At 24.3% G+C, this 23,931-nt stretch overlaps 14 protein-coding genes across 14 annotated transcripts; 7 read left to right on the forward strand and 7 right to left on the reverse strand.

Annotated features, from left to right (window-relative positions):
- On the reverse strand, positions 1-819 carry PNEG_01599 (HAD phosphatase, family IIIA). The gene is made up of 4 exons (XM_007875365.1): positions 566-819; positions 433-522; positions 340-393; positions 1-297 (listed from the first exon to the last, which is right to left on the reverse strand). The coding sequence occupies exons 1-4, from the start codon at positions 794-796 to the stop codon at positions 100-102; spliced, it is 573 nt and encodes a 190-aa protein (XP_007873556.1). The 5' UTR covers positions 797-819; the 3' UTR covers positions 1-99.
- Positions 820-893: 74 nt separating this feature from the next.
- PNEG_01600 (hypothetical protein) lies at positions 894-2,825 on the forward strand (the record flags this gene model as incomplete). The annotated part of the gene is made up of 9 exons (XM_007875366.1): positions 894-971; positions 1,057-1,095; positions 1,143-1,185; positions 1,230-1,330; positions 1,385-1,753; positions 1,795-1,849; positions 1,902-2,043; positions 2,087-2,564; positions 2,607-2,825. The coding sequence occupies 9 exons, from the start codon at positions 894-896 to the stop codon at positions 2,823-2,825; spliced, it is 1,524 nt and encodes a 507-aa protein (XP_007873557.1).
- A 280-nt stretch (positions 2,826-3,105) lies between these two features.
- PNEG_01602 (hypothetical protein) lies at positions 3,106-3,603 on the forward strand (the record flags this gene model as incomplete). Its single annotated transcript, XM_007875368.1, has 2 exons — positions 3,106-3,372; positions 3,415-3,603. The coding sequence occupies 2 exons, from the start codon at positions 3,106-3,108 to the stop codon at positions 3,601-3,603; spliced, it is 456 nt and encodes a 151-aa protein (XP_007873559.1).
- PNEG_01601 (hypothetical protein) lies at positions 3,274-6,763 on the reverse strand. The gene is made up of 12 exons (XM_007875367.1): positions 6,503-6,763; positions 6,261-6,455; positions 6,151-6,221; positions 5,962-6,108; positions 5,817-5,917; positions 5,407-5,761; positions 5,125-5,356; positions 5,010-5,083; positions 4,839-4,967; positions 4,388-4,796; positions 4,264-4,348; positions 3,274-4,216 (listed from the first exon to the last, which is right to left on the reverse strand). Exons 1-12 carry the CDS (start codon positions 6,708-6,710, stop codon positions 3,697-3,699), a joined length of 2,526 nt encoding a protein of 841 aa, XP_007873558.1. The 5' UTR covers positions 6,711-6,763; the 3' UTR covers positions 3,274-3,696.
- Positions 6,764-7,524: 761 nt separating this feature from the next.
- PNEG_01603 (hypothetical protein) lies at positions 7,525-8,122 on the reverse strand (the record flags this gene model as incomplete). The annotated part of the gene is made up of 3 exons (XM_007875369.1): positions 7,525-7,577; positions 7,618-7,926; positions 7,969-8,122. 3 exons carry the CDS (start codon positions 8,120-8,122, stop codon positions 7,525-7,527), a joined length of 516 nt encoding a protein of 171 aa, XP_007873560.1.
- Positions 8,123-8,810: 688 nt separating this feature from the next.
- PNEG_01604 (hypothetical protein) lies at positions 8,811-9,656 on the forward strand (the record flags this gene model as incomplete). The annotated part of the gene is made up of 5 exons (XM_007875370.1): positions 8,811-8,882; positions 8,932-8,954; positions 8,998-9,124; positions 9,168-9,392; positions 9,444-9,656. Exons 1-5 carry the CDS (start codon positions 8,853-8,855, stop codon positions 9,654-9,656), a joined length of 618 nt encoding a protein of 205 aa, XP_007873561.1. The 5' UTR covers positions 8,811-8,852.
- A 276-nt stretch (positions 9,657-9,932) lies between these two features.
- Positions 9,933-11,047, reverse strand: PNEG_01605 (hydroxyacylglutathione hydrolase; the record flags this gene model as incomplete). The annotated part of the gene is made up of 9 exons (XM_007875371.1): positions 9,933-10,016; positions 10,060-10,221; positions 10,274-10,344; positions 10,383-10,479; positions 10,520-10,651; positions 10,699-10,726; positions 10,772-10,846; positions 10,891-10,924; positions 10,975-11,047. 9 exons carry the CDS (start codon positions 11,045-11,047, stop codon positions 9,933-9,935), a joined length of 756 nt encoding a protein of 251 aa, XP_007873562.1.
- A 237-nt stretch (positions 11,048-11,284) lies between these two features.
- Positions 11,285-13,117, reverse strand: PNEG_01606 (hypothetical protein; the record flags this gene model as incomplete). Its single annotated transcript, XM_007875372.2, has 12 exons — positions 11,285-11,430; positions 11,488-11,527; positions 11,576-11,664; positions 11,713-11,773; positions 11,817-11,893; positions 11,936-11,978; positions 12,020-12,257; positions 12,300-12,397; positions 12,439-12,583; positions 12,627-12,765; positions 12,810-12,819; positions 12,866-13,117. 12 exons carry the CDS (start codon positions 13,115-13,117, stop codon positions 11,285-11,287), a joined length of 1,338 nt encoding a protein of 445 aa, XP_007873563.1.
- A 268-nt stretch (positions 13,118-13,385) lies between these two features.
- Positions 13,386-14,941, forward strand: PNEG_01607 (hypothetical protein; the record flags this gene model as incomplete). The annotated part of the gene is made up of 6 exons (XM_007875373.1): positions 13,386-13,502; positions 13,554-13,693; positions 13,738-14,169; positions 14,213-14,346; positions 14,388-14,598; positions 14,645-14,941. The coding sequence occupies 6 exons, from the start codon at positions 13,386-13,388 to the stop codon at positions 14,925-14,927; spliced, it is 1,317 nt and encodes a 438-aa protein (XP_007873564.1). The 3' UTR covers positions 14,928-14,941.
- A 138-nt stretch (positions 14,942-15,079) lies between these two features.
- On the forward strand, positions 15,080-15,481 carry PNEG_01608 (hypothetical protein; the record flags this gene model as incomplete). Its single annotated transcript, XM_007875374.1, has 4 exons — positions 15,080-15,122; positions 15,173-15,265; positions 15,314-15,407; positions 15,458-15,481. The coding sequence occupies 4 exons, from the start codon at positions 15,080-15,082 to the stop codon at positions 15,462-15,464; spliced, it is 237 nt and encodes a 78-aa protein (XP_007873565.1). The 3' UTR covers positions 15,465-15,481.
- A 222-nt stretch (positions 15,482-15,703) lies between these two features.
- PNEG_01609 (hypothetical protein) lies at positions 15,704-16,138 on the forward strand (the record flags this gene model as incomplete). The annotated part of the gene is made up of 3 exons (XM_007875375.1): positions 15,704-15,775; positions 15,824-15,998; positions 16,044-16,138. 3 exons carry the CDS (start codon positions 15,704-15,706, stop codon positions 16,136-16,138), a joined length of 342 nt encoding a protein of 113 aa, XP_007873566.1.
- Positions 16,139-16,270: 132 nt separating this feature from the next.
- PNEG_01610 (ribonucleoside-diphosphate reductase small chain) lies at positions 16,271-17,710 on the reverse strand. The gene is made up of 5 exons (XM_007875376.1): positions 17,665-17,710; positions 17,366-17,587; positions 16,991-17,324; positions 16,567-16,943; positions 16,271-16,515 (listed from the first exon to the last, which is right to left on the reverse strand). Exons 1-5 carry the CDS (start codon positions 17,692-17,694, stop codon positions 16,294-16,296), a joined length of 1,185 nt encoding a protein of 394 aa, XP_007873567.1. The 5' UTR covers positions 17,695-17,710; the 3' UTR covers positions 16,271-16,293.
- A 2,055-nt stretch (positions 17,711-19,765) lies between these two features.
- PNEG_01611 (ribosomal RNA large subunit methyltransferase J) lies at positions 19,766-22,516 on the forward strand (the record flags this gene model as incomplete). Its single annotated transcript, XM_007875377.1, has 9 exons — positions 19,766-20,103; positions 20,146-20,261; positions 20,304-20,409; positions 20,455-20,599; positions 20,648-21,010; positions 21,062-21,378; positions 21,423-21,871; positions 21,922-22,410; positions 22,455-22,516. 9 exons carry the CDS (start codon positions 19,766-19,768, stop codon positions 22,514-22,516), a joined length of 2,385 nt encoding a protein of 794 aa, XP_007873568.1.
- Positions 22,517-22,626: 110 nt separating this feature from the next.
- Positions 22,627-23,904, reverse strand: PNEG_01612 (uracil-DNA glycosylase; the record flags this gene model as incomplete). The annotated part of the gene is made up of 5 exons (XM_007875379.1): positions 22,627-23,007; positions 23,053-23,462; positions 23,506-23,557; positions 23,638-23,674; positions 23,714-23,904. 5 exons carry the CDS (start codon positions 23,902-23,904, stop codon positions 22,627-22,629), a joined length of 1,071 nt encoding a protein of 356 aa, XP_007873570.1.
- Between the last annotated feature and the right edge of the window lie 27 nt (positions 23,905-23,931).

The raw sequence follows: 23,931 nt of genomic DNA on the forward strand, positions 1-23,931 counted from the left end.
TTTTGCTTTTTTTTAATGTTTTTTTGAGGGAATAAGAGGAGAAATTTTGAAATATTTGAGTATATGATAAATAAAAATTTCAATAAAAAGAAACTAAGGTTAGAAAGAAGGAAAAGAGAGAAATACCTTGTTGTATTTTGTAGATATACCATTTTGAATCCATATTGTCCATGCACCTATTTTGTTTCCCATTAAAATATCAGTAAAAAGACGATCGCCAATAACAATAGTTTGAGAGGGAGAAATAGCTAAATTTTGGGTTAAAAAAGATATGATATCAGGAAAACATTGAGGTTTCTGTCTGTAAATAAAATTTAAAACGAAGAAAAAGGAATTTACCTTTTTTTTATGGCGTAAAACAGAAACATCTAGTTTCTGTTCTAATATAAGAGCCTTTGGAGTTAATTATATATAAAAATAATAATAATATACTTCGTCTTGATATTTTTTAGTAAAGGTGCCAGAAGAATTACTAAGAATGAATATTTGATTATAATTTTGCTTTAATTGTTGCCATTTCTCCTATATAATGTTTAAAAAAAGAAATTATTGAAAAAAATGTGACATTATAAGAAGGATATAGCTCAAGTTCTCCAGGAACTGTTATACAGTTATCCTTATCTAAAATTATAGCCTGAATATTGATATCTAAGTCAGAAAAATGTCTAAATTTATTTTTTAAGACTTCAGAAATATTGGTAGGAATTTGTGAGAAATTATTAATAATTATATGAGGAACCAATGAAGAAGGACTAAAGAGAGAAGAAATACTTGGAATAATTGCTTTTATATTCATAAGTTAATGTTATTTTTATTGTTAATTTATGAGTGTTTTTTAAGATTTTTTTAAAAATTGACGTTGAAGCACAGAAATTTATTTGAGAGGAAAAAAGATGAAAAGAGCCTGCTTATTGATTATTTTTATGGTTTTTCAAGTGATTTTTGCTGATAATAGATATGATTTTACGTTGGTAAGCTTTTAAAATGAAAAAAAATGAAATTTAGATCTAAATATTTTGTTTATATTTTTTTTAATATTTAACATGAATTCTTTAGGGAAATCTGTTAGAGAGTCGTGAACAGTGTTCTGGGATGGTAAATATATAGATATAAGGTTTTTTCAATTTTTTATTTTGCTTTAGTATGGAAGAAATAATGTTAACAAGAAATCATCAACTATTGAGGGTTTAAATAGATAACAAACTTGATAAATATTCACAAGAGATTAGTTTTATTTAGTAAGAATCAAGAGGAGTATAGGAATGTTTATATTGTTATATTTGAATGGGAGAATATAAGATATTTTGGAAAAACATTACCAGATAACAAGGTAAAAATGTAATTGAAGGATCTGGAAAAAGTAATGTAATATATTATTTTTTAGACAGTTTTCATATGTAATGATTATGCTATATCAAAAGGATTATGTGAAAGTAAAGATATAAATACACTTCTTACAAATATAAAATTGGAAGAAATACCAACAATTTTTTTGAAACAGATTAATATTAAAAATACTACAAAAATAGAATATAGAGTGAAAAATACCGGATATTATTGTGTTGGTTTGATACCGATACCATTTTCTAAATATTTTGCTACTATTAATTGGAATAATTACTATGGTAAACTTCCTGCATCAGAATATCCTAAATTGGCTTTCTATGCCTTTATATCAACAATATATCTGTTTATTGGTTTTTTTTGGGGGGTTTTGTGTATTAAACATAGAAAAAATATTCTTTCAGTTCAAGTATTTTTTTGAAAACTTTATGAATTTTTGCTAATTTTTAGAAATATATTACAGCTATTATTATTTTCCTTATAGTTGAAATGATAATATTATGTGGTAGGATAAATATTAACTCTTTAAATTTTATACTAAAGGTTTATTATATTAGGGTATTATAAATATATCAATATTAATGGATATGATTCTGGGTCTTTTATTTATCTTTCAGTCGTTGCACTTATCAATGCAGCTCGCAGCTCGTTTTCACTTTTTATACTTCTTGTTGTTTCTATGGGCTATAGCATAGTCAAGTATTAAATAATTTTTTTTGTTCTATAATTAAAATAAGTTAAGACCAACTTTGGGGCCCGTAATGATAAAATGCAGATTATTGGCAGCATTTCATTTTCTATCTTCTGTTATTTATATAATAGTATCAGCTTTTAATTATTGGATAAATTTCTTCCCGTTTATAATTATATCATTATTTTTATTATCTCTTACATTTAGCATATTTTATTTCTGGACAATATACTCTTTAAATAAAACTATAGTTGATTTAGACCATCGTAAACAATACACTAAGGGTTTTATATATAAAAAATTACGAATATCTTTATTTTTTACTCTTGTTTTAATAACTATTTACACTATAATTAGGATTATATTTATTTCTCGCGAAAACCTTAAATTATTTGCACCATTATATTGGAGAATTAGATGGCTTGTATTATATGGTTTTCTAGATATATTATATTTAATTGTTTTTGTTACAATTATTGTTTTATGGAGACCTACTGTTAGTAATATTAGACTTGCTATAAGTGACGAGGTATTTTTCTTAATTAAATAAAGGAAATATTTATGGTTTTAGGTTGTTCAAGAAGATGATTTTGAAGTTGATGATTTAGATTTTAGTGGAACTGGAAATTCTTCACCAAATAGTTCAAACAAAGCATCTCAAGAGTTTTTCAATGATATAAAAAAGCCATCAAATAGAGAGAAAGGGAATTTCATGGCATCTAAACATATGTTTTCTATTGATGACGGCCAGTTTCATGAAATAGATGAAAAAAATATAAATTTAAAATAAAATATTTTAATACTTTTCAATATAATAGATATAAAAAGCATCTATCATAGATTTATATTGCCATGTAGAGTAAACTTGATATATTTCATTTAGTTTAACATGTTTTTTTTCTTTTAAACTTATTAAATCTTTAAAAAAATAAAATATTTATAAAAGATTAGGGAATTTAAGGTTTTTATAAGGAAAAAAAATATATCTTTAACCTAATTGTTGTTTTCTTTTTTAATATTAAAACTGAGATGATTTTTTTATAAAAGTGTTTTAACAATTAAAATCTAAGATGGAGGAAAATTCCATAGAGGATTATCAATTAAAAAAAATAAAAGATAAATTTGATATTTTTGATAAAAAACATATAGAAAAAATCAGAACAAAAGATTTGCCTCTTATTATGCAAGAACTTGACATTAAAGTCAATAGAAATGAATTAAATGAATTAAAGGATATTTTGGATCATGAACGTACAGGATGGATTGAATATGAGCCTTTTAAAGAGATAATGATATTAAAAATAAAGGATAAAGATCCGAATTTAAATATTATCAAGGTAATATTCATTCTTCAGCAGTTAAAATAATGAATATTTGAGGCATTTTCATTATTTGACAAAGATTCTAAGGGAAAAATTACCCTTGAAGATCTTAGGCGTGTAGCCAATGATATAGGAGAAAATGTATCTGATAAAGAATTAATGGAAATGATTGATGAAGCGTCTCCCTCTGGATATGTAGGTATTGTTGAGTTTGAAAATATTATGAAAAGAGCTGGAATTTTTTGATTTTATTTTAAGATACTAATTTAAAAAAATATTGTATTTTTTTTGGATTTGTTATATACGGTCCATTATGGTTTATAGTTAGGCTTCATTAGACTATGGTTTCCAAGACTCGGCAATAGTTTCAAGTTTTTCAACAAAATCCCTAACCATATTATTTTGTGATTGATTGAAATTTTTATGTTTATGTTTTGATGAAAAACTATCTTTATGATATTTTAAATGCTTAATAATTGCCTTGAAATATTTATTAGGTACTAATGTTTCCGAAAAATAATTGCAGTTTTTAAAAGGACAAAACCATAATTTTGAATTCTGAGAAGGTTGAGTTGAAGGAAGCTGTATGATCTGTAACATTGGTTTGCCTCGTCCGGGTTCAATCAAGTTAAATTCAAACAATGATTTTGTAAATTGGTTGAATGTAGAATTATCATTTATAACAGGATCGTTTGATTTATTCTTTTTATTGAAATAAATGCTTTTATCATGATTTTTATTAGAGTTAGAGGAATTGATTATATTTTTTTTGCTTGAAATGAGTGATTTGCTGGATATTTTATCTAAATCATAAGATTTTGTTTCATTATTAGGTGTATTTATAATATTATCAGATAATCTATTAATAATAATTACTTTATATTTTTTTAAAAAATAAGCACTCACGGTTTATCCCTTAGATTTATATCGGATGAAGATATGCTCATTATATCTGGTCTAGGATTATTATGATATATTTTTTCTTCATTTTCTAAAAGCTTAGTTTTTTTTTAATTTAATGCTAATATACCTTTTTTATCATTAAATATAGAATTTGTATTAAATGGCGACTTGGAAAAATTATGAGAAATGGCATTCTTTAAACGTTTTTCAGTTTTTCTAAGATTTATTAATGCATTGTTAAATTTTTGAATATTCAATTCAATATTTGAAGATTCATAAAGATTATTTAATGAATTTGATATTTTATTTTCGGTAGATATTGTATTAGATTCTAATGAAGCTTTAGCATCTAAAGATTCGTAAGTATTATCTGTTGTAATGCTTTTTTCGCTTGATTCATTTTTATTCTTAAAAGACAAGTCTTCAATAGAATCTAAAATATTTGATTTTAGCAAATTATACGAGCATGAGGAATCTTTTTTCTTTCTATTATTTAATGACTTCGTTTTAAAATTGTTTAAAAACTCTGACTTAAACTTTAAATAATTAGATATGCTCTGTGGTTAATAATTTCATACTATTAACATATTTTCTAAATCCTTATAAATTTCAGTATGCTTTTGTGTAATTAAACCGATAATACATTCAATATTTTCCAGAATAAATTTTAATATAGTTTTATATGAGATTTTAAAAATATTGGTTACCTTGAAGATTTTAAAATTTAAATGATAGTAATTAATGCTTACATTGTGTATAAATATTTTTAGATTGTACCTTTTTGCATATTTTTGTGAGTCAATAAGTTCTGAAACAAGTAGATCTAAAACTTATTAAATTCAATACAAAATTTCAAAAACATACTCATAATTTTTTGAAGAAATTCTTTTTTAGGATGTATATTTGTCTGAAAAGTTGTATTATTGTCACCTTCTGATGAAGAATTATCTATTAAATGAAACAATGATATTTCTTTATCAATTTTTTTGAATGGTATGTCATATATTATTCTATTTCTTCGGTTATATAAAAGTTTTTTCTGATTTTCATTTTTTAAAAGCATAGATTTAGTCTTCTTAAGAGGCATATCAATTCCCTAAGAAATACTATTACTCACTAATAACATATATTTGTACATATGTTTACTTTAGTTATATTATTAAGTTGTTTAAATAAATTGCTTTTTTCCCATTTTTTAGACATTTTAATTAAGTCAATTAACCCTTCTGCATGGCTTTTTATTTTTTCCTTTATATCATCTACTGAATTTAGATCATCTCCAAGAAAAACAGCTGCCATATCAATGTCAAGATTTTTAGGTTTAAAAGAAACGTGCATTAACGCTTTTTTTAAATCATTATATAATTTCCTTCCTTCTGCATTTGTACGAGGAAATGGATATGTTAATATATTGTTTTGTAATTTTCTTAATGAAAAATTAATATTAAAAAAATTATTTTGTAACTGAAAATTATTTAATTTTTGATCATGGTTTTCCATACTAAAATATCAATTCATCTAATTAACAAATAAAGCTGAATAATTATAAACTATACCTAGTATCTGAAAAGCCATTTGTAAGTCCTAATATATCAATTGCATTATTACGAAGAATTTCTACTCTTTTTTTATTCAATTTTGCAAGTTCAAATGAATCCTATATATCTGAGTGAAATGATTTGAAATAATTCGGAATCTTACGCTACATAATTCTACAAGGTCTTTGAAAAATAATGATTTCGGCCAATCTAATAAAGTATCATCTAACATCATAAAAAATAAAAACTTGGAATATTTAATAACTTTATCTTTAATTTCTGATTTTTCTTCTTCCCATACATACGAAATCTATCTGAATTACTAATTAAATCTATCTATTATCAAATTTACTTGTTCTAAATACTCATGAAATGTAAATTTGCATTCTTTTGTTTCACTTTCTCGAATAGTTCTTAGATCTGCTACTTAAATTAGAAAAAGCTTTTCCATACATTCCATACAATAAAGATCTGCCTTTTCTGTAACAATATTATATGTTTCTTTGTATTCATCACAAACACTTTGAATAACATATAATGCACGTTGTCCAATGATCCATATCAATAATGAATTGTTAGAAAGACGTTCAATTTTGTAAAGGTACACATTCATAAGCTTAATAAATACTACTTTTTCTAAATTATGCCTATATTGTGCTAAATAATTGTTTATTCTTTCTGTATCTTAAAATATTATATAATACATTGCTCATCCTTAATTATACGAATTACTCCTGTCACAACAAAGGGTCCTTTTTCTATTGCATCAAATATATCTTCTGGTTCATCTTTTTCATCTATTTTTAATCTTGGATAAACATGCCGTGTAATATATACATAAGCCAATTCGCATTGCGGTAAATCATTTATAGTTTCTGGCTTAAGAGGTTTAAAAGCTTGATCTTCTCTCATAATATATAATATCTAACATCTTTAAAAGATTGAATTCTCATTTTATTAAAAAAGATGGGATTTTTTAAATATATTTTAAGGTAGACGTTAAAAATATGTATAAATCATATATATATATATAATAACTTTAGAAATAGTTCATTTTTTAAATAAAAAAGATATGAAAATATATTTTTACATATTATTATAATAGAATTATTTATATATTTTATATTTTGGAAGAAAAATATTATATAGAAAGTAATATTAATACGCAAATGTATTAATATGATTTGTTTTTAAAAAATATATAAATTTCTATCTTTGCTTATCTTTTAAATAATTGTAATTCATGTTTTTAGTTATCACTATAAAAAAATATGTTCTTTTATTCCTTCATAGGTTTTATCAATATTAAATTATTTATAGAACATCTAATAATAATATATTTTAGTTTTTTTATGATTATACTTTTTATATACTAGTTACCTGCAGTGAAATTTGTTAAAATAGAGAAATCGATTTCTTTCAGAATATGTATTTATCAATTGTATTTGTTCTGCTTGTATTATAATGGTTAGGATACAATTTTAAGAAAAATATATAAAAAATATAAAATAATATTAAATTTTCTTGTATATATTTTGAATTAATTTAACTTTTAATATGGAAATTATATTTCTTTTTTATCATTTTTGTATTTTTGATGCTGATTATTTTGATTTATGTTTTAAAATTTCAAAATCTATAAAAATGTAAATAAAAGAATCTAAATCATCAAAAAAAAACATTTAATTTAAACCTGGAATGATAATGAATGCTTTAATGCATTTTTTTAAACACAAGATGCCATCATTCCATGAATAACATTTGCTAGTTGTTGATTTTCTGTATTATTAAAAATTATTTAAAAATTCAAAATGTATACCTAAAGCAGCTGCTACACGTTCTTTATCCTTTAATTGTTTGTTTATTTGTTTTTCATTTTGATGTGTATTTTTCTTAACTTTTACAGTAACACGAAATCTTGGTGGTAAGCAACGTTCAAGACGTACACGAATGCATAAACCAATAAGTGTGGCCATTGAACAATGAGGAATAGTAGGCGTTATTTCTACTGTTAAATACGTTATTTTATTTATTTCATCCTTTTCTAAATATATATCATCAAAATTAACTACTGCAAGTTGTTCAAGTGTTAAAGGATGTTCCGGGTCCATAATATTTGCTAAAAGATCTAATAAAATATAGTCAATATCCCAAATTTATAAAATTATACCATATATTTCTTTTTTATCAATAATATCTTCTTTTTCATCATTTTCTTCTTTTTTATTTTTTATTTCTTCAAAAAAATTGATCCATCCTTTCAGTGATTTCTCATTTCTTTCATAAACTATTGGATTTTCATTAATTAAAGAGTCTCCATTCATTTTTTTCAAATAATTATTTTTCTATCTATATATCTTCAAATTTAAGACTTATATTTTCTCTTCATTAATTTAGATTTTAAATTTTTGAAAAAATCTTCAATTTAATTCAAATATAATACTTTCATATACTTTTTATTAATGTTTTTTATTTTTTTTAATCTAATCTATCTGATATATTTTTTAAAACAAAAAATATTTCAACTATTAATTTGACTTATTAGTAACTTTAAAATCTATAAGATCTATTCAATTCCTTTCTTTATATCATTGTAATTTTATTTTTTTATAATATTTAAAATATTTTTAACATTTATAAAATAATCCAAATTTCTACCTTTTATAAATAATATACAACTTATAATTCAAAATTATTATTTTATATATTATTTTATATGATTCTTTTAATTTTCTTATTCTTTTTCTATCATTTCAAAGTAATATCTTATTAAGATTTTATACATTTTTTTAATTTAATCAAAATATTAACTAATTTAAATTTTAAATACATATTCTTTTATAAATGTTATATTTATTTCTTGAAATCAAGCTATGCTTTTAGATTTTTTATAGTAAAAGATATCCTTGATAAAGACGATTTAAATAAAAACAGATCAAGTGATCAGATTTAACGTCTAACGTTTAAAAAAAAATAAAAATTTAATAAAAATAGGATTAGAAAGTTAAAAGATTTTGAGGTTTTCTTAAATACAAAGGAAGAACAGAATAGAATATGTCTTCCCGAAAAAAAGTACTTTTAAAGGTTAGTTTTTGGTTATTTTAGTTAAAAAGATAATGTTGATGAATATTAGGTGATTATTTTAGGAGATAGTGGGTAGGATTTTTTGAATATTTTTAATTGTTTTATAATGATTTAGTGCTGGAAAAACATCTCTTTTAAATCAATATGTCAACAAAAAGTTTAGTAATCAATATAAGGCAACTATCGGTGCGGATTTTCTTACAAAAGAAGTGATGGTAGATGATCGTATTGTAACTATGCAGGTAAGTGACTAATATTTTAGATATGGTTTAATAGTTTAAAAAGTTATGGGATACAGCGGGTCAAGAGCGTTTTCAGTCATTAGGGGTTGCTTTTTATAGAGGAGCAGATTGTTGTGTTCTTGTCTTTGATCTTGGAAATTCTAAGTCATTTGAAGCACTTGATTCTTGGAGAGATGAGTTTTTTATACAAGCAAGTCCTCGTGATCCTAGTTGTTTTCCATTTGTTTGTATTGGAAATAAATGTGATATCGAGGAAAGTAAAAGAATGGTATATATTATTTATTGCTGTTTAGAAAGAGGAATTGGTAATTGGAAACAGGTTCCGCGTAAACGTGCTCTTTCTTTCTGTCAGTCAAAAGGAAATATTCCATATTTTGAAACAAGTGCAAAAGAATGCACAAATATAGATGAGGCATTTCTACTTATTGCAAGGATTGCACTTTCTATGGAAAACGAAGATGAATATGTTTCTGAATTTCCGGATCCCATTCAAATCAATCTTGATTCTGAAAAGCCTGGTTGTGCATGTTAATTAATTTATATTTAAATTGTTAATTTCAATTTCCTTTATAAACATGTTTTTATAGTTTTTTTTAATTATAGGGTTTACTTGCCAGCTTTTTACTAATATTATATAAATTTATTAAAATTTTAATTTATTAATTTTATTGAGTAAATAAACATTTAATTCTTGGTCCGACTTGTTATACTTAATTAAAACATTTTTATTATTTAGGATCTACATTGGATTCTATGAAATATTGTCTTTCATTATAAAGCGTGTTTTGATTATAAAAACTGATATAATCTAAAACTTGTTTTTCATTTCCCTTAATTGTTTCATAACTTTCACTGGATCTGATTCTCCTATGACCTTTTGAATACAAATTGACTATAAATTAATAAAATGTATAATACAAAAAATATTAATATACATTAACCATCATAAAAGGATTATAAGTTTTTTCATCATTAATAGTAAATTTTCCGCATGTAATCCTATTGGCATCGGCAAATCTAGAGACTTCAGATAATTTATCTGAGCTGAATATAGTTTTTGCAAAATCTAAGTTGGATTTTGTATATTCATGACCAGGCTTTTTTTTAAAAAAAAAAAGTTAATTAAGTTTTATCAAAATTAAAACCTACATAAACTTTTGTGTCTCCAGGAAGAGATCCAAGAATTTCATTTAAATTTTTGTACATTTGTTCAGGAGTTCCTAATTATAAGTATAAAAATGATTATTTTTTAATATACCTTCAAAAAATTTACCGCACCCTCCATTAAAAAGAGTATCTCCTGTAAACACTGCCTTTTCTCTTTCATCCTCCGCATAATAACATATAGAATCTTTCTAAAAATTTAAGTTTTGCTCTTATATTATGTTTTTATACTGTATGACAGGGTGTATGAAGACTTTTGACGAAAATTTCTCCAATTTTGAAAGTTTCTTTGTCCTTAACATAATGATTAACTGCTTCTGAATCCTTCCCCCCATATATTTTTACATATGGGTAACTTTCAAGCTAAATTTAATTGTTTAATTTCATTTTTATATATAAAATCTAACTACCATTTTTCTATTTCCGCCTGCATGATCCCTAATGAAATTAGAGAATATTGACAGTTATTCTTAAGAGATAAACCAATGATGATGTGTTGTTATAATAGACTTAAGATGTATTTTTTCATTTTTAAGTCTCTCAAGATATGGTAATATTCTGAAGATATTTAAAAAAAAAAATCAAACAAAAAAAGAATTTACACCGCTGGTTCTGCTGGATCTACTATTGCTGCCTCTGAAATATATTATGTATTTTTTTAATTTTTTTTATAGATAATAATTTACCTAGAGTTTTATTACAGATAATAATATAACTATAATTATTGGTTTTCAAGATTTCAAGTGGAACAATTCTCATATTTTGTTATCAAGAATATAGATCAGTAATTTCATGGATTAATAATGCTAATATATGTTTTACTTATAAAAAAGTTTTACTTTTCTGTAGAAAATACGATTTAAAAATAATATAATTTGTCATTGTATATACATAAGAATTAAAAAGTAAAACTTAAGTATTAAATATGTATTAAGAAAAAATATAATATACAATTTTTTTATATTTTAAGATACCAAGATATGATTTATAATTATTTTAATTTGACAAAGGCTTAAGTTTTATTGTGCGTTCATTCCATCCAAGTCGAGTAGCAAGACCAGTAAACCATTCAGAATTTTGTTTTGATCGAAGAACAATAGGAAAAGGGAATTTAGATGCTGAAATAGTTACATAATCTCCTTCTAAAATTAAAATATTAGTAATTTATTGGAAAAATATTAATAAAATATGAAACAAACGTTTAATTTCCACTCTATTTCTTCCATCAAAGCTAACCCACTATAAAATATTACTTTTTTGATAAATAAATATGTATAAAATATTTACAGATGTGCTTCTAGAATTATATGGGATGGCGACATGTAAAATCATAGAATCGTGTACCAATAAAGGTCTAAATGACAATGTATGAGGACCTATTTTAAATTAGATATTAATATTAGTATATAAAAGATCATTTTTACATATTGGACTTATAAGTATAGCTGGTATATCTGGATGACAAAGAGATCCTCCTGCGGAAAGCTAAATTGTGTTAATTTAATATTAATTTATTGAGATAATTTACAGAATATGCTGTAGAACCCGTAGGTGTAGAAATACAAATTCCATCTGCCTGTACAGAGGTAAAATACTCATAATCACCTATATTATTGATTAAACAAAAACAAATTATTAATTAAATACCATAAAGTTGTATAGAACTTAAAAATGGATTTGGACCACGATCCTAAAATTGTAAAATATGGTTATAAAATAAAAATTTCCTACAACAACAAGATCATTTAATATTGAAAATGATTCCTTAGGTTCATGAGTTAGACTTATTTCAGATTTTTTATCATTTAATATAGAACGATCTAAATTTCTTGTTTTATCAATTGGTTCACCATTATCATCAACTTTAACCCGCATTATAGTGCATTGAAATCTCATTCTTAAACTAATAATAACTCCATTAGAAAATAAATTGCCCAACGTAGTATCAAAAGTTGAAAAATCAAACATTCTTTAGATATTACTATTTTATAAAACTTTTATCTTTATTTACGCTAAAAATCCTAATGAACCAAGAGAAAAAGAAAGAACAGGGGGAACTGTCTTTTGAAACAGCCAGCTACTATATAATACAGTTCCATCTCCGCCAAGCTATAACATTATATATCTAAATATTACAATTTTTATTATACCGTAATAACAAAATCAAATAATGAAGAATATTCTGTGCAAAGCTCAAATGTCCAATATTTTAAATAATTTCCAAAAGATGGATTCGACTTTATAATATTTTTAGAATCAAAGTCACATGAATTTTTAAAAGTTGATTCTACATATCTATAAAGAATTATTGACTTTGGATTTATACAATTTCTCATACACATTGTATTTTTTTTCAGGATTAGATTCATAAGATAAAAGCCAGATAACTAATTTACGAGTTAATAAAACAAGAGATTTATCATGTGCCTTAGTAATAATAAGGATGTTTTTGATTTCAAGGATAATGCGTACTTCATCTAATATAAAATAAAATTTTAAATATTAAATAAATACTTAATACCTAAGCTTTTCTTTAAAAATTAAATTATAATCAATTTATAAAAAATAAAAACTTACATAAAGCTCTCCTATATTAAATACCATATCAGAAAGCTTTTTTTTACTATGGGATTCTATAAATCTTGTTTTTAGATCTTTAATTTGATAGTTTAAACTTATTTCTTTATCTTGATTTTTATTTTCTTGTTTTTCAAGATAACAATCAAAAAAATTATCTGAGCTTATATGTTTTTTTCTAAATTCTCTTGTTTCTAATGAGTTAGTATTAAAAGAACGACTTCTTTGTCTTAAAACTTTTTTTTCTGGCATTAAATAATTATCATCAAAACGTTCTAAAGATTCCTCTAGATTTTTATCTTTTTATAATTTTAGAATTTCTTATACATTCATTTATATTGTCTTTTGAATATTTCTTAATATCCATTTATAAAATATTTAAAAATCCTTATAAATTTATATAAATTCTTAAAACTATGTTTTTAACTTTTAATCTAAATTAGTTTTATAAATTAAGATATTAATAAGTTTTTTTCAGAAATTTTATGTTAAATTTATAAAATCTTTTTATAACAGTATAATGAACCTTTCTTTTCGCATTGTTCCTTGGAGATCTCGTTCAGAATTTAATCAGGTTCGGGATTGGTTCTATGGTACTGATAGAAACCAGGAATCGTTAATGAAAGGGCTTTCAAGAGTTTATTTTTCTTTTATAAAAGTACTATTAATGAATATTGAATATTTTTAGGTAAACGCATGGCAAGTACGTGGCAGACTTCCTCACGCAGTTGAATCAACAGCAAATTTAGTATGTGTTTTGGTGGAAGAAGAACGTGGTATATGTAATCCTCTTGGATTACGTTTATCTTACGCAATGGCATTAATAAGGTCATTAATGACGTGTTTAATTATCTATTTTTTGATTATATAAGATTTGTAAATGGATTTTTAGATCCAGAACAACAGGGTCAATATATTATACCGATGCAAACACTTGCGCGGAATATTAATCTTCCATTGTCATTTGTTGAGATTCGACATGCAGCTACACATGAACAGCTTCCTTCATTAGTGGTTTTACGTTCTATGACAATTCGTGCGTTAGAATGGTTATTAGATAAATATTGGTCTAGATCTTATGAGGATATAGAAGGAATGGATGAAAAAAAAATCCAAGACATTATTAAAAAATGGGAAATATTTCAAGAAAAAAACCTTGATAAGGGATCAAAAAGTAAAGATAGTGCTAAAGAAATGTCTATAATAATCAAAGAATCTATTATTCTATGTAATAGTTCTAATGGAGTTGAAATAATAACGAATTATCTTTTAGAGAAAATTATGGCATTACCTAAAAATATGAAGTAGTATTTCTAAAATTTATTTTATAATTTTAATTATAAGTAGAAAAGAGGATTTTTTTAACAGATCATATGCAATTTGGTTACCATTCATTAAAAAAGTTTCATTTATCTCTGATTTAGTACAACATTTTGCCTTAAAAATTATTTCAAAATTAGGTTCTAATGATCCAAAAAATAGTATGTTTTTTTATTTTATAATATATAAATTGATTTTTTAGATTATATGATTGATCCTTTACCAATCTTTTCTCTCTCTGCATTAAAAGGTTCTTTAAAAAATGATATAAATGATGTTTGTCATATTTTATTATTATGGCTTCAAAATCTTTTAAATGAAAAGTATCAAGGTGACATTTCTGCAAAATCACTTTTTCCTCAATTATCTATTCATAAAATAATTCATGCTTGTTTATTACAAACTGATTCTTAGTAAGTAATTATTTTTATCTATTCATTGTAATACTTATTTATTTAGTACTGCTCAATTTTTGAAGAATATTGTATTATCAGATCAACATCTTTTAAAATCTTATCATACGCTTATCTCGTTACGTTTAAATATTGCTACTTTTCCTCAAAAAAAGCATACTTTAGACGATATAGAAATCGAAGTTAATGCTTTTAAAAAACGTTTTTATACATTAACAAGAAAAGTTGATGATTCTAATTCTATAGAAAAAAAGCCTCTTATTTTGGCTAACGGTCGATGGAAAAAATGGCATGGCAAATGGGTTTCTAAACCAATTGGTATACCTTAATATTTTAAAATCCTTATATTACTTATATTTGTATTCCTTATTAATATTTCTTACATATATTTAATATCTATTTTTTTAAAAAAAACTTTTAATCTTTTATTATAAATACGAATGCTGTCTCGATCGATATTTTTTATATATTTTCTTATCATATGCAACAACTTGAATTTGATGAGGTTTTGCCTCTTGAGAAAAGTAAATAAATCTTTTTATTATTCTTTAATTTTTTGTTAATATTTTATAAGGATTATTAGTTAACTATTCAGAAAAAAAAACATCATCTCAATCAACTGAATTCCCAGTTAAACCTATAATTAAACGTCCTGAACCAACTCCTCGTATTTTTATAGTTCCTTATTTAATATATATAGCTTATTGAAATTTAGTTTTTAAACGACTAGAATCTTTTTTACCGCAAATACGTGAATTAAATCAAGAATTAATACAAAAGAAACAAAAGAATCAACTGATTATAGAAAAGTAAAAAGCACATTTATATTAAAAAGAAAATAACAAATGGTTTTTATTAGAAATTAATATTTGAAAAAAAAAAGTGTAGAAAATATTGAAAATGTAAATATGTAAAAAAGGATTTAACATATTTTTCTTAAATTTATTTAAATATTTTTTTAAATATTTTAAAAATAATATTATAAAATAGGTATTTTTTCTTAATTTCCCTATATTTTCTTAAAAAAACGGATTCTAAATTTATATTTTTTAAGAATCAAGTTAGTCTTTCGATTATCTTTAGTATTTCGTTTAAAAATTTTTTAATGCCTTTGGTTAAAACTGTTGACGCTTTTCTTAACCTTTCTTACTCACTTCTTCAAGCTTCGCCAGTAACAGTATTTTAATTTAAGTTTTATTTTTTTATCTAATAAGCTCATATTTAGACTCGAATTTCAACAAAATATCGTTTTGATGAAGAGTCTAAAGGGTTTTTAACAGTAAAAACATATGATCCGGTTTCTGGAATTTGTATTCGATTTAGAACAGATCAAGCAGTTGATGTTAGTCGTCTTTTTTTAGGTAAATCTAGGTTGGGACATGTTATGGCAAATATAAATGGTTAGTTATTATATGTATATTATTTATTTATTAATAAAACGTAAGTATCATTGGAACAAATGTTGGAGCAAATGGCAAATCTGACAGAACAAAAAGTGGTGGAATCAGGAAAAAAACATAAGAAAAAAAGCAAGCGATAAAGATATAGGAGAAATAGGATGCAAAAAGAGATTGATTTTCCTAAATATTGGCTAAAATATACAAAAAATGGCAAAGCGCGAGATAAAGATATGAAAAAAAAAAAAAAAAAACAAAAAAAGCATGCAAATACCCCTAACAATTAAAAGATGATGTATTAGAATTCCTCATCAACTGAAAAAACATGACCATCAATAAGTTCGAAATCACTCTGTTTTTTAATGCTAGCCATAACTCCGGATTTCTGGTAATCGGATACCCGTTTTTCAAAGAAGTTTGTTTTACCTTGTAATGAAATGTTTTCCATAAAGTCAAAAGGGTTTGTAACATTGTAATATTTATTATTGCCAAGTGCAACCAAAAGTCTATCAGCAACAAACTTGAAAATAATAAGTATATAGAGATTATTTATATAAAAAAAATGATTTACCTCAATATACTGTTTCATAAGCCTGGCATTAATTCCAAGTAAAGGGCAAGGCAGAGAAGACGTAAGGAAGTCTTGCTCAATACTAACAGCCTCTACAATAATAGCTTGAATTGTTTCTTTTGATGGTCGTTTGCGAAGATGACTGAAAAGCAAACATGCAAAATCCGTGTGAAGACCTTCATCACGTGAAATAAGCTCGTTTGAAAAGGTTAATCCAGGCATTAATCCACGTTTCTTAAGCCAGAAAATGGATGCAAAAGAACCACTAAAAAAAATGCCTTCTACTGCAGCAAACGCCACTAAACGTTCTGCAAAGGTTGAATGTTCATCTGCAATCCATCGAAGTGCCCAATCTGCTTTTAATTTTATACTTGGAACTAAAGTACATTAGTAATGTAGAAAAATAATTATAAACTCAATATACTTGTTTCAATTGCATCAAAAAGAAACTTTTTTTGGCCCGGGTCTCTAATATACGTTTCAATTAAGAGTGAATACGTTTCAGAATGAATGTTTTCCATCATAATCTGGAATCCATAGAAACAACGTGCTTCCGGAACTTGCACTTCATTACTGAAGCGTTCCAAAAGATTCTCATTCACAATCCCATCTGATGCTGCAAAGAAAGCAAGGACATGAGAAATGAAAAACCGCTCATCATCATTCAATTTTTTATCCCAGTCATGTAGATCCTTTGAAAGATCTATTTCTTCTGTTGTCCAAAAAGATGCTTCTGCTTTTTTATACATTTGCCAAATCTAATAAACATAAGAAAATATTTTTTCCTAACTAATCTTACTTCGTGATATTTAATAGGGAAAAGAACAAATCGTTTTTTATTCTCCATTAATAAAGGTTCTTCCTCCATTATATTAAGAGCATTCTCCTCTAGATCTGATCCATTTATGTCACTTTTGTTTTTTCTAGCTTTGATCTTTAGCTTAATAAGCGTTTCTTTCGCATTTTTTGCTGCTTCCAGTTCTTCTTTTGTCAAATTTAATTCAAGAATACCTTCTGCGACCTATTTATCATATTAGTTTCGCGTGTTTATTAATCAAAATATATTTTTGACGTATCTTTTGTTATTCATGATCTTACCTTCTTAGACGGTGTTAACTCATGTTCCATTTCTAAAGAATTTCTTTAAAGTATTATGTTTCTTTCTGCTTATATTAACTTTATTTGTTTTTAGTGATGAATAAAGTTTTAGATTTTTTTCAAGGTCGCCTTTGCTTTATATATTTGTAATTGCTTTTTGTTAATCACGTGAAATTCATGTATACGCGTTTACCAAATAACGCGTAATTGTTGTTATGGAAATTGATTTAGAAAATTGATGTAAGGTTAGAGTTAGAGATCTAAAATATTTTTTAAAAATAAAAAAATAGAATTTATGTATAAATAATAAATATATTAAAAAGGGTTTTTTATAAAAAAAAGAGTTTTTATAAAATCTTTTTATTGTAAATGCTTGCTATAGCAACATGAACAAGTGAAAGGTTGATAATAGTAGAAAATAAATTAAGGGTTTTAGAATTTAGAGTTTTTACTAAGATTGTTTTATCTTAAGATAGATTTATTAATATTATTGAAAGTCTTAAAAATTTGTTTAATGAAAAAAAGATAATTGGATGCAAAAGAATATGAATATTATTTAATATCTTGAAAGTTATATGAAATATTTGTAATTTTAATATTGTGAATAATTTAGGAAAAATTTGGAGAAATATAGACAGTTTTTATTGATAAATTAAATTATTTTAAAGTATCATAATAAAGAACATATTGTTGATATTTAAAAAATGATAATTTAAAAAATTTTGAATATTTTATAAATTATTTATCTGGAAACAAATTTATTCTAAATGAATGATGATTGACTAAAAAAATATTCATGAAGAATTAGAATGAATCTTAAAGAAAATAGGACTTTTAAAGATAATTTTTAAATATTTAAATAGAAAACTAATACAAAAAGAGTTAGAAAATCTTAGCTTATCTTTAAAAAAAATACTATTCATAATTTATAAAGATGTATTAATATTTTTAATAAAAACTGTGCATTAGAAAATATATTATATGCATTATAAATATATATTTTATTAAACAATTAATAAAAGTAGTATTAAACAAATTTTATGTTATTTATTAAAATGAATATATCAAAGGTAAATTATTATTTATGATTATTAACATTACCTTTATATATTGATTAATATGTTTCACATAGTTCTAAATTTATAATAAAATACTTTCAAATATAACCTATTTAACTTTATATTGATTGTAAAAGAATCAACAAAAATCAATTTTTAGGAAAAAAATTCTAGTTAACGAATTCTTAACATAAAGACTGAATATTTCAAGAATTCTTTAAATTTATGATTTATTTAAAAAAATAGTATTATCTATATAATTTAAATTAAAGATTTCAACTTACAAAAATCAAAAATAAGAATATTTTTATGACAATTTTATTGATTTCGAAAAAATAAATATGATTTTAACATTATAGATCATTTAAAAGATATTTAATCCCTTAATAATTTATGAAGAATAGCTTTTAAACATTATATATAGATATAAACAATTTTTATAAGATATTCTACGAAAAACAAAGTTTTAATTTTTTAAAAAAAATCTTAATCATTTATTTTGCACTTTATTTAGTATAATATATAATAAATATTTATTCAAAATAAAACAAAATTATAAAAAAAAGATGATTATATAACTAATATCTTAAATAAGAGCCTCGAAAATTATGCAATTAATATTATATTATTTTTCATAGATTTTATTTTTAATCTACAATTTATCGACTTTTTTTAAAACGTAAAAAATCTGTTTTAATATATTTAAAACCTTATTAATTTTATACAGAAATAATACATATATTACTAAAAGTTTTCATTTCTTTACCTATAATTCTAAGGTAATTTTTTTGAAAAAAAAAAAACAAAAAATATTAACTTTTTATATAAATTTTTAGAATTTGTAAAATTTTTAAAAATTTTCGGTATATTAATTAATTAGCTATTATTATTTTATGCTATATAAGGGGACACTTAATTTTGTCTTATTATACACATCATTTTTCTTTTTTTTTGTAAATTTATGATATTTTTAATACAGATTAATCAGTATATTAAATATAAGTTACTAGAGTAGCGAAATCAAAATTTAAAATCTAAAAATAATGAGAAAATCAACAGCAAAGCAGAGAAAACATGGAGATAAATGGTATCATCTTGCAAAGGAACAAGGATATCGGTCACGTTCTTCATTTAAGCTTATTCAGTTGAATAAAAAGTACCGTTTTTTAGAAAAAACTAAAGTCTTGATTGATTTATGTGCAGCACCAGGAGGATGGCTTCAAGTAGCTTCTAAATATTGTATGCCAGGATCCTTGATATGCGGTGTTGATTTAGTTCCAATAAAACCAATTCCAAATGTTGAAACTTTTGTAGAAGATATTACTACTGATAAATGTCGTAAAAAACTTCAGCAATATTTAAAAACATGGAAAGCAGATACGTATGTTAATTGAATTTTTATTTGTTATTAATTTTGGAATAGTATTCTTCATGATGGAGCACCAAACGTAGGGATGGCATGGATTCACGATGCATATTCTCAAGCAGAGCTTGTTTTAAAGTCTTTAAAAATAGTTACCGAATTTTTAATTTCTAATGGTATTATACGTTAATTTTGTTGCCTAAAATTTAATATATTAGGTACATTTATTACTAAAATTTTTCGGTCAAAAGATTATAATAGTTTATTATGGGTTTTAAATCAATTATTTAGAAAAGTTGAGGCAACTAAGCCCTTAGCTTCAAGGTAATAACTTAATAATAAAAGTTATATAAAAATGATATAAAAAAGGGATGTTTCGGCAGAAATATTTGTAGTTTGTCAACAATATAAAGCACCTGATAAGATTGATCCCAAGTTTTTAGATCCAAGGTTTGTTTTTGAGGATTTACCTTGCTCAGTTCCGGACCATGTAACAAGATTATTTAACCCTTCGGTATATATCTCGAATCATATAATTATCTTTAAATATTAATTTATTAAGAAAATAAAGCGTCAAAGAGATGGTTATGAAGATGGAAATTATACTCAACATAAAACAGTGACTGCAGAAGAATTTTTGAACTCGAATAACCCGATCGAAATTTTAAGTATTGCTAGTGTGATCAGTCTTGATGACAGAGATTTAGAAAATTATAAAGGAATTAAAAATTTCGATATTACTACAGAAGAGATTATTCAATGTTGTAAAGATCTTAAAGTTCTTGGAAAAAAAGATTTTCGTGGTTTACTTAAATGGAGAACACTTGTTAGGGAAAAGTTAGGTTTATCTGAAAAAAAAGAAACCAATTTGCAAGAAAAAGTCGAAATAATACCGTTAAATGAAGAAGAAGAAATTGAACAAGAGGTTTTGTTTTTTTATTTTAATCTTAAAAATTCAATTAATAAAAGATTATAGATGAACAGATTAAATAATCAACAAATTATGAAAAAAAAAAGAGAAAAACGACGAATGTTAGAATCAAAGAAAAAAAGCATTCTTCGTTTACATTTGGGAATGGTTGAACCTTTCGATATTGGGTTGGAGCAATCTGAAACTATTTCAGAAGACCCTATTTTTGAAATACCTTCTTTTAAAGAGCTCGATAAATTAGAAGTTGAAAATGCAGAAATGGATTTAATTTCTGAAGATGATATTGATACAACAGAACCCGAGACAGAATTTGAAGATAGTGAAGATAATTTAGATAATATGGAGAAGGAACTTAATCTAATGTAAGTCTATGTCAATTGATTTTAATCCTTTTAATATGCGTAAGGTATGAATATTATCGATCTAAAAAAAAGGAATTTAAATCAAAAATTAATGGTAATTTTAATGAAACTAACAATGATGAACTAAATACCATTGAAATTGATGATAAATCGGAAAAACATTCAGATTTTGATCTTAAAGATGAAAACCAGAGTAGTAATTTTGAAAGTAGTTCGGATGAATCAGAATTTATAGATCCAGAAGAAAAAGGCGAATTAACTCAAAAAGCAAAACTATTTTTTGATAATGATATTTTTAAAATTCATAATAATTATTTTGAGAATTTGGATAATGTTAAAACTGTAGAGAATAGATTATTAAAAACTCGTAAAAATCAGTCTAAACCATCATGTAAAATTCATAATGACGTATCAAATGATAATATCAAAATATTAAATGGAACAACTGAAAAAAATCAAAATATTTTAATTCAAAAAAAAATAAATAAATTAGGTTATTTTATTCTATTTTATTCTGAAAAAAATTAACAGAATATATAAAAGTAGATATTACAACAGCAGAGGAAATGACATTAGCTCGAAGTATAGCATCTAAAAAAAAATCTAAAAAAGATATTATTGATGATTCTTATAATAAATGGTCTTTTCAAGATAATAAGAATCTCCCAGAATGGTTTTTGGATGATGAAAGAAAACATAATAGAAGAAATCTTCCTATTTCTAAAGAAGCTGCTATGGTTATTCGAGAAAAACTTAGAGCTATGAATGCACGTCCTATTAAAAAAGTATTGGAAGCTAAAGCACGTAAAAAAATGAAAGCAATGAAAAGATTGAAACGAATACAAGAAAAAACAGATTTAATAATCCAAACCAATGATATGAGTGAAAAAGAGAAATCGGAAAATATTAAGAAACTTTTAAAAAAGTCCGTAAAATTCAAGAATAGAAATAAAGTAAAAATAGTAGTTGCAAAAGGTCTAAATAAGGGAATTAAAGGAAGACCAAAAGGAGTAAAAGGGAGATATAAATTTGGTAAAATCTATAATTTAAATAATATTTTTTTTAAACATTATTAGTTGACTCTCGAATGAAAAAAGAACTAAGAGCAGCAAAACGTATAGCTAAAAGAAGAAAATAAATTGTTTTAAGATTTATTTAAAAATGTATAAAAACTTATACTATGATCTGTTTTATAATTCTAAAATAATTTATGTAATGAAGCTTTTTTGAAAATACAAAAACATATAATTATTCTTCATTAGATTTAGAACTACTTGATAAACTATCATTAAGTTCTTCTAGTGTGATACTAGATTCCATTGCAATTAATTCTTCTTGAGAAAGATTCACTATATCGGTTACTTGATTTGTCTCTTCGTTTTTAAAATGCGATAGTATTTTTAGAGATGTAGTTTCTGACTTAGTACAATTTCCTGGTACAATGGCATTTGTTTTAGAAAAATTAATAGTTTCCTTTGTATCAAGACAATTCCAATTAATTATACCATCTTCTCCATATTTTTGAGAAAGCCATTCATTTGTTTTTTTAAAGTGCCCACAATTAAAAAATCCTCTACTTGCAGACAATGGACTAGGATGGACACTTTTTAAAATAAGATGAATGTTTTTCTAGTAAAAAATTCAGATATAATTAAACATAAAGAAAAATTATACATCAACATTTTCAACCCTTTTAGCAGCAGGAGAGCCCCATGCAAGAAAAACAACACCATTGGTTCGGTGTTTCTGTACAACTTGAATAACTTTACTGGTAAACTCCTCCCATCCTTTTTGCGCATGGCTTCCTGCTTGATGTGCACGCACTGTTAAAGATGAATTTAGAAGAAGAACACCTTGTTTAGCCCATGGCGTTAGTAGCCCAGTTTTCGGGATATTAAAAGATGGATAATCGTTTTGTAGTGCAATAAATATATTTTTAAGAGATGGAGGTGGTAATGTCGGTGGTCGTACTGAAAAACAAAGTCCATGTGCTTGATTATAGTTATGATATGGATCTTGTCCTAAAATTACAACCTTAACCATATTCAATGGAGTATAATATGACCATGAATAAATATCTTTATCTACTAAAATTTAAATCTCTAAAACAAAATTAACTTAAAATACCTGGAGGAAAGATTGTGTATAATTTTTTTTCCTGATTTAAAAAATTTTTAAGCTAAACTAATAAGTTTAAGCCTGAATATTCCTTTTTCTTTCCTGCAAAAAATATGGTTTTGTAAGCTCATCTTTCAAAACTTTAAGCCAACTTTCCCCCAAAAATTCAATTTCAACCCTAAAACCATAAGATAGAATTAGAAGTATATACTAATACTTAAGTAATTCTCGTTCCTTTTCTTTCAATCCATTAACCCAGACTTCTTTATTAAATTTACTCTCAATTGCCTTAAAATAATCATTTTTTGCCCCCAAAAAAGACCTCATAGATATTTGTTTAGTTCTCTTTTCAGTATTTTGTTCTTCTGAACCCAAATTCCTGTCCTTTTTCCTCTTTTTAAGGTTCATCTTAACCTCAATTTTTAAGACGTTGAC

Source organism: Pneumocystis murina (genome assembly GCF_000349005.2).
Source record: "Pneumocystis murina B123 chromosome Unknown supercont1.4, whole genome shotgun sequence".
Classification (NCBI taxonomy): domain Eukaryota; kingdom Fungi; phylum Ascomycota; class Pneumocystomycetes; order Pneumocystales; family Pneumocystaceae; genus Pneumocystis; species Pneumocystis murina.